The sequence below is a fragment of the Echinops telfairi genome, unplaced genomic scaffold (assembly GCF_000313985.2).
Source record: "Echinops telfairi isolate 266 unplaced genomic scaffold, ASM31398v2 ScPeMD7_443;HRSCAF=831, whole genome shotgun sequence".
NCBI lineage: Eukaryota > Metazoa > Chordata > Mammalia > Afrosoricida > Tenrecidae > Echinops > Echinops telfairi.
Window position 1 is genome coordinate 64,002,921 of NW_022104341.1, and position 13,163 is coordinate 64,016,083.

The following is a 13,163-nucleotide window of genomic DNA, read 5'->3' on the forward strand; positions in this document are numbered from 1 at the left end:
GGGGCGAGATTGCCAGACACTATGGAATTGGTTAACCCTCGTGGCGCATTAGCACCTTCCTTCATGCCTTCTTTCAGGTTGTTCTTTCCTGAGAGAAGCCAATCAAAGTCAAAGATTCTCCACCCACAAAACTACTCTGTAATGTGGAATGGTGGTGTTTCAGATAATGTCATTCAACACGGAAGGCTCTCCTGAGCACCTGTGGGTAGAGGACTATGAGACCACACTCAATCTTCTTGCAGGACAGAATCAATCACAAGAGGGCTTCAAAGTTATGGGAAAATGGAATTAAAATATTATGGAATTTTTCCATGAATTTTTGAAAGCCGACTGTACAGTACTTCAAAGTACAAACCGAAAGGTCAAAGTTGTATATCAACCTTAAAAGAAGGATACATATATAACAGCAATATAGCTTTTTGATGCAACATAAAAATATGAGTAACAAGCAGAACAAAGATATCGAGAATGTGCACAAATGTGAAAAACGTAAATTCTGTCACTGAACGTTTTGCAGAGAAACTGTGGAATGGGAAAATAAACAGCTGTGTACACTTGTACCAGAAGCAAAAGAAAATATTACTTAAAAGTATATGCATATGCATGTGTGTGTACTATTAATGTTTATGGTAAAAAGGAACCAACACTTCTATGTGTGTACAGATAAGTTCTATATCTAAAGGAAGAAATGGGCTAAGTCAGTAAAAATAAGAAAAAAATAGTTATCACACACTAATATATATGCATTCAAAATTAATATAATGAAGATTAAAAAAGAGTAAGCTTTGTTTCCAACAAGTCCTCCCCACAAGTATTAGATGCTGCTATGAAGAATATCCATTTCTACCTACAAACTGTCTTTATTATTAATATAATGTGAGCAATTGTAAAGGGGGCAGGGGTTAACAAATAGAAAACTCAAATTACTTCAAAGTGAATGCTGTATGCCTACCCTGTTTTTCTACGATTTGTGCATTGTCGTTTTTTGGATTATCCAGTCTTTCTTCAATTTCTTCTTCTTCAGCATCCAAATTAGTTTCAGTTTCCACAACTCCACTTAGAAAGAGGGCTGGCGCTTTGGGAGGTTCTACAGCAGTTTCTAAAATATATTTACATATCAACGTATTTATTAATAACACATTTCTATGAGCTTATTCCACACCTGCTCCGTTTTTTCACTACCTGCTTATGAGCATTTCCAGAAACTTAAATCTGCGATTCCTTTGTAGAAAATACCATGCATGATAACGATATCGATTGCTTGTAAAGAATGAAAAACTTGTTGACATGTCGTAAAGAGGAAGAAAAGTGGGCAGCAAGAAGAGTGAGGTCAAGCTAGAGGGCAAAGCTGGTGTTGGCGCTTTTCAAGACGGTCTCGGGAAAGAGAACACTGGGGTGTTCCGATTACAAGCTGCGGTGGCCAGGGATTCACTCCATGCAGAATAAGCCAGTCTGATAGCCCTGGTCTCTCCTAGGACGTGGCATGACATCATCAGGAGTCTAACAAAACATGTCTCCATAGGGCAGTGATTTATTTAATGTGGCTCTTCTGGCCAAAGTCTGTAACTCCCACCCAATGACCTTTTCCTGCGTGGGTCTGGTAAGAAGGTGGGGAAAGAGAGATGGGATTCACCTGTGAGTAATCAGGAACAGGATTCCAAGGAATGCCATCCTGCAGTACATAAACTGAGCCCCTGAGAAGCAGGGGGTACCTCATTCCTGAATGGAGTATGATCCCAGCATACTGAACATCCTGGATCCAGAAGACAGCAAATATGGGAGGAATACCAGTAGACCCAGGAGCCAGGGCATGGAAGAGAATAGTGGAATTCTCAGCCCATGGATCAAATAAAGAGAATACTACTGCGCAGAAGGCTGGTTTGTGGAATTGGCTGCCTCTGGGCACTTAATTCAAGGAACCGGGCTGCATGATGTGTTGAGTTCAGGGGAATGCCTTCCAGTTGAGGCTCACTGCACAGTGCTATACATGCCCCTTTGGGCATTTATTAGCAGACCTGAAAGAACTTTGTAACACGTCCTGATAAACAACTATCCTGAGCATTTCTCACTCACATTACAACTTGTTAACTTTTTTAATACACCTTTCACTCATGAATTTTGTTTGAGTTTATGTAGCCACTGCAATGGATATTAGAACCCAGAGAGTTAAAATAAAGACTACTAAGAACGCATACTCAACCCACTACCACCAAGTCAACACTGATTCACGGTGACCCCCTGTGGGTTTCCAAGACTAACTTTACGGGAGTAGAATGCCTGCCTAGTCTTTCACCCATAGAGCAGCTCGTGGTTTTGAACTGCCAACCATGCCGATTGCAGCCCAAAGCTTATTACCTGGAAAGGAGTTGGAGAAAAACTACCAGTGTGCACGTGGAGATGGCTTACTCAAATGAGTCAAGTGAAACAACAGGAGATACCGAGAGTGTTGGTAATCATCTAAATTACGATTTCCCAGTGGGTTGATAGTGCCCTCCTGGGGGCGGCTGGAACAATTCGGGGGAGGCTGTATAAGCCGATATGAGTGGTAGCACACACGTTTTTAAATTGCCAGGGCGGAACTGAGTGATGTTTCTTTTGAGAAGAGGTGGTAGGTCAAATAAGTTTGGGAACCTATGGTCTAAATAAGTAGCCCCAAATGGAGTCACACACACAAGTCCACCTTGGCAAACCAGCGTTTCAAACTAAAGTCTACTGACTTCCTGCTTGTCAGGAAGTCACTAGTTTGATGTTCTTTATGTAAAAGCAGTTCGAACCTTAGAAAAGTTCAAATCAAGCCAAGTAGCTACCATTTCCTATGTGCTTGCTAATATGAAGAGCTATCGAAAAAAGTTCCTGGTAAAATTCCATGATCTCTTAATTACATTTTTCCATGGACTTTTTGAAGCCTCTTACATATAAAACTCTGAGGCCTATCCCTTTGTTCTCAAGAAGCTCCCGATCCTTCCAGATGCAGGGATTTCTACATAAAAGCTTAACTCACTATTATCTCTTCAAAGAGAAATTTGGATAACAGTCCTAAGTGATGTTTCAAATAATCACACAGTAATTGTAAAGTATTCTTTAAAAAATTATTTCACTTGAATAGAAGGTTTTTTCACACCTAGCGTTCAGCTTGGAAGACTCACCATGGGCAGTGGAATGAGCTAAATGCCACCATAAGGAAACAAATCAAATTCAGAATATGGCCTTCTAGTGCACAATGAACCGAACCCTCAAAGAGCCTAGGCCAACAGAAAACAGGGGTGTGGGCTCCTCCAGATTGAAATAGGGGGAAAAATACAAGAAAAATAAACATACAGAGACTGCACTGTGCAGTTGGATTTGGGTGGCTTGGGAGCATGGGTGGGGATGACGAAGTTACAGACGTCATTGGGGCAGTGGGAGACAAGGATAATCTGACCTTTGTTTGAGAGAATTGTATTGTGGATTTCTCCTTGTGTCTTTATTTTTACAAAATACGGGCTAACATATGCAGATGTAAAGTGTCATAAGTTCTATCACTCACTCTGAAATGTTCCATGAAACAAGAAAAATTAATAAGGAAAATAATAACAAAATGTGAACTGTGGAACCTGCCTGGTAGGTTTGGGGGTTTATTGTTTTTCAGTGTTGCTGTATGCTAGACACTTTTCACAATAAACTCAACCAAACTGATTGGTGTTGAGTTGGTCCCAACTCGTGGTGCCCATACAGGACAGAGTAGCACGGCCCTGGCAGGTTTCTAAGACTGTCAATCTGCACAGGAGTAGAAAGGCTCATCTTGCTCCCACGGAGAAGCTAGTCATTTTAAAACCTTGCTGTTAGCAGCCCAACAGATAAGCCACTAGGCCACCACTGGAACCAGTTAAAGTTCCTAGTTATTCACATGAGCTTGCTCTTTTAACAGCTCATTCATTCACTGAGACCCACCAGGAGTCCAGGCCTGTGCTAGTGTAAGAAATGCCCCCCAGCAGCTAGTGTAATCACTAGGGGGAACAGCCACAGAGGAAAAAGGACACAGCAGTACACGGTGTGACTGCGAGCCAAACCCCGAGCCGCGAAGAGCAGATGTAGAAAGAAAGAAATAATTCAGAATGGTTAAAGTAAGTTACTGTGCAAGCGCTGAAGTTGTGCAGCGTCTTTCAGTAAAACAAACTATTAAATGCTTGTACATGCGAGGCACACAAAGATGTGCCACGTGGGGCAGATCAAGAGCCAGAGTCACTCCTCTACCCTAGAGTAGCCACACATGATGTAGCAAGATTACAATGTAGTGTGATGAATGCTACAAGGGAGGGACTGTCCTCCAAAGGGTGTTAAGAGTCTTCACAAAGAAGGACACCCCAAACAATGGAAGAGACTTACAATGTTTCCTATCCCGGTACACCTTGAAAACACAGGCAGCCGCAGTAAAGAAACGCTAATTCACAGATGGTGCACGACTTCATCTGACATAACAGACTGAAGCCAAGGGCTCTATCAGAGCTACTGCTCTATGAATATTTATATACACGTTTCAAGGTCTATGTAGCATTTGTACCAATGTGTCCTGTTAAGGCAATTGTAAGTGTCATACATAGGATGCCGTTGACAAGGGTACCTGTCACCCCACAAAATTTCCAGAATCACATAACACTTTAAAAGTTCCAATTCAAATACAAATCACTGTCAGTTGGGAGCAGAGACTTCCATGATATTTCAGAGGCATATCCCCAGAGAAAACCAAAGTCTTGGGCTCATCTCCAGACAAATTTTAATGCGATATTACTCACTAATTATGTAACTGGCCATTTTAAATTGAACATGTGTTCCCAGGATGGCCAACGTTTGTTGATTTCCACATTTATAAGTTGATAATTAAAAGCTGACATGCCCATAGTAATGTATTGGCTCTATAATAAAGATTTACTATTCCTATCATCAAAATACAAACAAATATTACTCAAGAACCAAAAAATGTTCTTCACAGTAACTCTAGTTACATCCAAGTCTTATTTTCTCTCACTGCATTTCAACAAGTAAATCAATAGATTAAAATAAAATACATCATAAGAAGTATGAAACTTAAAAACAAAACAAACCTAAATTTATAAAATGCCAAAGAACTAGACAAATGAGAACTCCTCGACCAACAAGTGTCAGAGTTTTATTTTTCAAATTTAGGTCCTAAAAGAGATTCAGAGGCTTTGGGGGGAAATGAATTTTAATGGCGAGTCCGCTCAAAGACTCTCTCGGACACGGGTTTGGGTCCTAACAATTGAACCGGCATTCATGACACCATAGGAAACTCTTCTTAAACGCACACATGATCTGATTCATATCTCCTTCACTATACTTCACAGGTGGGTGAATTTCCCTACTCAAATACCCAGAGCAGTTCCACAAAGAGCTAGTCCTCCTACCCTGAACTAGACTACATGGGACAGGAGCAGTGGGAAGAATTACCCCGTTCTGAAGGTGGTTCACGTGGCGAATCTGGTAAGGATGTCTTCCTTCGAACTAAAGTTAGGTGTACCACCTGTCCTGTATTTCGTAATACTTCCACAACATCTTGGTTGGTAAAACCTTGTATATTCACACCGTCAACCTAAAAACATTTACAAACACATTAAGAAACAGAGATTTCAAGTTAGCTACTATTTTTTAATTCTGCAAGGCAATATAAAATGAAATAATTCATTTTAGTCCCTAAATAATTTATTATTAGACTTTAGAAAATACCTTTTTAAAAAAAAACATTTTATTGGGAGCTCTTACAGATATTATTACAATCCATTGTTCCATTAGAACAGGTGTAATCGTATAATTGTTGCCATCATCATTTACGATCCATTTTCTTTTTTCCTGAACTCCTTGATATCAGCTCCCCTTCCTCCCCCATCCTACCACCCCCTGAACCCTTAATAAATTATCTATTACTATTATTGTAGAAAATATCTTCTAATAAGAATACAAAACTACTAGTAAAATATTCTATAAGGGTCCTGACAAAGTAGAAAGCAAATTCAAATTGGTAGTCGGAAGTCTCATGTTTAATTGAGCAGCCTAATAGAGGTAAAAACAGGGGTCTGTTTTCAGGTGGGATTCAAGATTCTGGGTGCCATAAAAGATAAATTGTAATACGTAGCTATCAAAATGTAGTAACAGGAGTTATCATCAAAGGTCTGTAGGTGGTATGAACAGTTTGTTCTTTGCTACTAAGACCTACTTTCCATAAAATTCACTGACATTGAGTCAACTACAACTCAGGACCAAGCAGAAGTGCTCCTGTAGGTTTCTGAGACCACACATTTTTACAGAAGTAGAAAGCCTCATCTTTGTACCATGGTTTCGAACTACCAACCCTGAGATTAGCAATCCTATGCAAAACTCATTACACCATCAGAACTCCCTGGTTTCCATAAAGTTTACCCAAAATCTAATCCATTTGTAGTTCAGTCTATTCTAAATGAGTAGGGGCCTAGAGGACAAAGTAATAGGGCCCTGTAAAGTTTCCAAGACCATAATCTTTGCCGAAACAGGCTGCCACATCTTTCAGTCAAAGAGCAGCCAGTTGGTTCAAACCACCAAGCTATGGTTAGAGGCCAGGTGTTTCACCAGTGTCGCACCAGAATGCCTTTCCATAAAGATTACAGGCAGGAAAACCCAACAGAGCAGCAGCTCTGCTCTGCAACACTTGGGGTTGCCATGAGTCAGAATCAAGTCAAAGACAAACGGCTGGGTTTGGGGTTTTGTTTATTATCAAAATTGAGATCAGTAAACATTTTTAAATCATACCACTATGTCTTCCAGAAGAAACACACTGATCTACTTCACCCCACCACCACCATCCACCCACCCACCCACCCACACACACACATACCACATTGTTAAAAAAAATCCCACCACCATGGAATTAATTGTGACCTATAGCAGCCCCATAGGACTGAGTAGTGCTGTCCCTTGGGGTTTGCAAAGCTGTAAATCTTTACAGAAGCAGACTGCTACATTTTTCTCCCATTAACTTAATAACAGGAGTTAATAACTGGTGGGTTTGACCCAATTTGGGGTGTATTTACAATTTCTGTTAGAACTGCAATTTTTTTATCAAGAGATTAAAAGAGCTGGTAATGGCATAAATTACATTCAAAATAGGTGAGTTAAAAAACAAACACAGAGTTGTTTGAAAAGTGTTCTTTAGAATAGGTCTCAAATACAGATAACGGAAAAATTCCATTGTCTTCTCTTTCTAGTTTTCTCACAAACTTTTTGAAGCCCCCTCATACATTATCTATACTTCATTTTCCCACTATCAATATGGTTAGTGAATGTGTACTTCATTGAGATTGTTTTAAAATCAAGTTTAGGATCATTCGAGCACAAAACTTATATTCTTGAGTTGTGCAAATGTTTTCAGTTATTCACTGAATGTTCAGTGGTTCAAGACCAACCAGATGAGCCTCAGAAGAAAGGCCCGGCAATCTAACTGAGAAAAATCAGCATTGAAAACTTTATGGATGAAAAAGTAATAATAATTTATAAATTATCAAGGGATCATGAGGTAGGGTGGGGGGAGGAGGGAGGAAAAAAATGAAGAGCTGATAGCAAGGGCTCAGGTAGAAAGAATATGATTTGAAAATGATGATGGCAACATATGTACTTGACAAATGTGCTTGACACAATGATGGATTTATGGATTGTGATAAGAGCTATACAAGCCCCCAATAAAATGACTTAAAAAAAAGAGAAAATTTTATGGAGCACAATTTTGCTTTGACACATTTGGGATCATGTGGCATCAGAATCAAGTCAATAACAATTGTTAAAAAACAAATTAATATTTCTCTATTAAGAAACAGCTTTTTAAAAACAATTATAAAAATATATTATGCCATTTTCCTCATACTTATAATAAGATCAAACTTCTTTTTTTTTTAACTTGACTCAATGCTAAAACAGAGAGGCCAGGTACTTACGGCAACAATTTTGTCATTCACTTGAATTTGACCGTTGTGGTATGCAGCACTGTCAGGTATAATATTTTTCACATAAATCCCTGAAGCTTCCCCTGAAGGTGCACAAGACATATGGAAAATAGTAAGAGAGCTCTAATTAGACCTTGATTGCAAAATTCATATCAAGAGATTAATTAGCTAAATGGGCTGACTAGAGGCTTTATAAATACAATTTTGAACACAAGCAGAGAAATTGATGGATTATTTCAAACTGTCAACATCAAAAGTGACCAGAATTCGAGATGGCTTGACTGATGTCTGTTCTTCTGAGAAATTAATCCGTAATGGAACCTTGCTGAAATGCACGCCAGCATCCGCTGGAGTTCAGGAGCGCCCAGGCTGAATCTGATCCTCTTTCCCTAGTCCATTTCCATTCTGACTGCTGACTTGGCCTAAGTCTTCATCGTTTTTCACCAGCACTCTAAGAACAGTCTCCTGGCAGGTCTTCCTGCCCACAGCTAGTTCAAAACACCCACTACCTTCCCCAAACACAGAAAAAGGAAAAGCACTTGGCCATGACCTTTAAAAACTACAATAGCTCAGCCGTATGAAATAGCCCTTGTTTCATATAATGCAGCATTTAAACAGAAACAAATGGCAACATAAAAAAGCACAGCTAAGTAAAAAGTTATGCATGCCTATTGGCAAGCGCCCCAGGGGAAAATGGAGAAGAGTCATAGATCTGGATTTTTAATTTTTAGTATTTAATTCCAAGTGAACTTAAAATATTGTCTGCAGACAATAATAAACATCAACGGAACCCTACTGCCTTCATAAACAGCCCTATATTTCAAAGACGCCATTCAAGGTGTCCCATAGCACCACCTCAAAGTCTTTATGCCACGTCAGCTTCTGCTCCATCCTTCCACCAACACAGAATTCCAGAGACACTGAACAGAGCCTCCCAAAACACCAAAGGTTCTCAGGATTTTGTCTGTCTTTCTTTCTCTTCTTGCCAACCTCATCTCTTCTATCAAAATGCTTCTCCTTGCCCATACGCAGCTCAATATTCTTTGCAAATTCTCCATTTGTCTCTATCAAATGCTTTCTTCTGCAATCCCATGCCAGGTGGTTCGTCTGTCTCAAGCACCTATGATGTTTTTCTTGAAACAACTTAAGGGTTGTTCACATGTTTGGCTCCCTGAAGAGACTTTGCCTGTATGCATTTTTGTGTCTCCTCCAGAACTAAGTGCAATGAAGGAAGCCAATGGATTACTGAAGCCAACAGAAAAACAGTGTCGAGGTAAGAAGAGCTGTTATCATAATAGGGTAAGAGAAGGAGGGGAGGTGGGGGCCTGCTTGACCACTGCCTCAGGCAATGGTCTCAGGCTGGTGAGAAGCTGGATTCTCTTCTCCACTGTGTAGCAGGAAGAGGTCAGAATTGGCCTCCACGCCACTTTCACGCAAAGCTAGTGAGATGTTACTTAATATAGGTCTTTGCAATATTATTATACAATCCATACTTAGCCCTTCTGGAACTCATTTAAATTCTGAACCTAAAAAATGGGGGCACGTAGGAGAATCTAAAGATTTGAAAACAGATATTTCATTAGGCTAAAATAGCACAAGGTGATCTGATATGAATTTCATTCAGGACTTTGAATACATTAGCACTTTTAATTTTTCCACCTGCCTAAGTACACAAGATAATTTTTAAAAAGAAATTAATTCTCAAATCTTGCTATTTAAAGGGAGGAAAAAGTACACTGCATAACTCTGCTTTGTTATGTTACTAGAAAATCTTTGTGGTAAAAGGTTTATTTTCTTTACTCCGGTAATTATGTTACAGCACAGTAATTACTACAGTGAAGTTACTAATCCTTTGCATATAGGGGCTGAGGAGTATTATTCAGAGATATTTGAGCCATTTATTTATTCTCATAATACATTCTCTTTATCAGAAAGGAAAATGACTATAATTTTTTAGTTATTAAGTACAGTAGCAATACTTTCTTGATATTCACAATATTAAATATATGCAGTAATCATTTTACTGCATCACATGAGGTAATATCCCATATGTAACATTCACAATATTAAAAATTTATTCATTTTAGAAGAAAAAGGAGGTGCAATTCAAATGTTATACAGTGAACTAGACAATTAAGTTTTTTGTTAATGACTATCAAGCGAGCTATAAAACTACTGAGATAAAACTGTTAATCATTGAAAAGTAACTGGTTGCTATTAGAAATTCACGGTTTCATTGTTCAGTGTTTCAATTAAAATCTGCAGGTATTTCATTTTACTGTCCAGAACCTTTAATATCTTTTACAATTACTTTCAAATATGAAATAGTAGAACTGATGCCTTTACCTGTTTGGGAGGTTCCAACGTAGCCCACAATTCTAATGCCAAGGCTCTGTCCATCTTCCTTGATGAGCTCAACATCATATGTTTCAAAAGGAGAACTGTCCTAAAAAGTAAAAAATCCTTTCAACTACAAGTAATACTTAAACCATATCACTCTGACAAGTCCTTTCTTGGTACCTGTGTTAGGGAGAATTTGAATATGGTCCCTATGACATGAGCTTGTCATGCTACTCCAAAGTGTATATTACATTACTTGGTAAAAGACAACCAGCCTATGGATAAGAGTTCTACTTTGACACACACTGGACCATCATGAGTTGGAGTCTACTTGAGAACAACTACTCTTTACTCGTATTGTCTTTTGCCAGTATGTTCCTCTCATTGATAATTAACAACTATTTCACTTTCTGCAAATAAGTTCAATGTCTTCTCAGCAACCTAGTGAAGTAGACATGGCAGATAGTACTGCTTTCCAATTTACAGTTGTAGCTGTGGTTCCAAGGGGCTGAATGACTTCCCACCGAGCAACCACAACACACGCACACACACACACACATCTAGTGTCTCCACAGCGGGTTCTCCTGTCACACTTCACTAGTAAGCACTCAGATACTACTCATACCAAGAGACTACTCCATATTGGAAGAATTTCAAATCTTACAGCATATCGAACCTCCTTATTTCAATTAAGATGAACAACTGTGTACTCACAGGACCAGAACGCTTGTTGGCCTTGACAGGCAGTGCGACAATAGGCAAGGTTGTAGGAGTAGGAGGGGTTACTGAAATTTCACCAACTGGGTTTCTAGCAACGAGCATCCTGACTGAATTCCCACAGTTCCTCAGCACTTGTGCAACTTGCTCACTGGTCATTCCCTGCACGTTTGTGCCACCAATCTTCAAGATGTGGTCCCCTGTCTGGAGTCTTCCATCCTTTAATCCAAGAAACAAAACATAATGATTCCAGGAAATCAATTATCTTATTACACAAATTCATAACAATTCATCAAGACTTTCAGTTCTGGCAATGGGACGGGAAAAAAAACACCTTAAAAATGCTGAATATGGATTGTGAAAAGAGTCGTATGAGTCCCTAATAAAATGATTTTTTAAAATGCTGAATAAAATGAATAACTATATTTGCAACAGGGTACAGAAATTCCTTGCTGGACAGATAGGAGTACTTGAAAACTACTAAGGTCACAAAAATGGAGAGTAAGAAGTGCTGGTGAGGATGAGGACACACCGGGACTCTCGTCTGTTGCTGGTGAGCTGGAAAATGGTGTCGTTATTGTAGAAAGCAAGTTAGTGATTCATCAAAAAGTTAAACACAGGATTACCTCAAGACCCTACAAGTATATGCCCCAAAGAATTCAGGGATTCAAACAAAGATCTATACATCAATGTTCACTGCACCATTATTCAAACAGGCAAAAGGTGGAAACAACACAAGCGTCCACAGCAGATGAATGGACCAAAAGGTGGCATGTCCATACAATGGAGCATTGTTCAGCCATAAGGAGAAGCAGTCCCATCTTTGATGGGGCTCCTCTCTGTAATGAGGGTTGCATGGTCATGAGCCATGCTTAATGCCTCGAGGAATCCCTTGAACCAATATTACATAATTACATAATGCATGTGTCCCATTGATGGCCCTGATCCATCTCTGGGAGTGCCATCAGTAACTATGTTATATTAATTCGCTTCCAACCATGTTTATGTGACCATCTTCCATGACCTCCCATGTCCTCCTAAAAACTGTGTATCTCAGCAAACCGTTGGACACTATTACGACCTCTTGCTAATTGTTTCCCTCATTGGGATGATATACTTCTGTAGTTGTCTTACCTTTGTCCCATTTAAGGCTTAATAAATGTTCTCTTTATAAAAACAGAGAGAAAAGAAGAAGAAATACTAGTAGTTCTGATAGACCCTATGATACAGTAAAGATCTTGAAAATATACTAAGTCAGCACAAAAAGAAAAATGGCATATGGTTCCACTTACATGAAATAGTTAGAACAGATGTATAGACATGTATAGAAATCAAAGTTTATTCATGGTTACCAGAGGCTAGAGGGAATGGAAAAATGAAACGTCAATTGCTAAAAAGTTCTAAGTTTCTATTTGTAGAGATGGAATACAGAGAAATCAAACTGACTACAGCTGTGGGGAGAAATGATAGATGGAGAAGCTCAATATCTGCAGTCGAAAGGAAGCCAGGGGCTGACTGTGGAGCAGACCATCAACTGCTCATCACAAGGTCAGGTTGAAGCAGAGATCCACAAAAGCCCAAATATGACCTTGAGTATGTCTCACCTGAATCAAGGACATTTCAAGAATGGCTCATTGAAGACTAATGACAGAAGACCTGAGTTGTGGGAGGACATCAAGAACAACAAAAATAATAAAACCAAGAGTTTACTGAAAAGACAGGAACGGAAAAAAAAGTGAATGTCAGAAGAGACTCTGAAAGTCACTCTTGATCAGAGTAGGTAAAGCAGGTGGAACAAATGATACAATAGTTGGCCATAAAATTTCAAAGGGCAGCTTGGAAAGACAATGTGTGGTACAAAGATCTAGAGTTAGAAAACCACAAAGGAAGAATACAGTCAGCACACCTCAAAGTGAAAATATTAAAGAAAAACTGTAGGACTCGAGTTATAATATTGGAAGACTCCATGGGCAAAATGCTGAACAATGCAGAAAATATCAAAAGAAAAATGGAAGGATACACGGAGTCACTGTACCAAAAGGAACTAGCTGATCCATCAACCGTTTCAACCTATGGTACTGAGTGAATAAGCCCAAGCTGCACTGAAAAATTTAGACAGAAAACAACTCCCAGAATTGACAG

The 13,163-nt window shown here is 39.2% G+C and overlaps 1 protein-coding gene across 4 annotated transcripts in view; it reads right to left on the bottom strand.

The window, feature by feature from the left end:
• Positions 1–13,163, bottom strand: part of PATJ (PATJ crumbs cell polarity complex component) — a 399,766-nt gene that overhangs the window by 352,821 nt on the left and 33,782 nt on the right. For all 4 annotated transcript variants that reach the window (XM_045291780.1, XM_045291779.1, XM_045291778.1 and 1 more), the window contains exons 7-11: positions 11,019–11,240; positions 10,311–10,410; positions 7,956–8,047; positions 5,446–5,587; positions 953–1,099 (exon numbers count right to left, since the gene is read on the bottom strand). In XM_045291780.1, the coding sequence (XP_045147715.1) occupies positions 953–1,099; positions 5,446–5,587; positions 7,956–8,047; positions 10,311–10,410; positions 11,019–11,240 (703 nt within the window). The remainder of the gene's footprint in view (positions 1–952; positions 1,100–5,445; positions 5,588–7,955; positions 8,048–10,310; positions 10,411–11,018; positions 11,241–13,163) is intronic.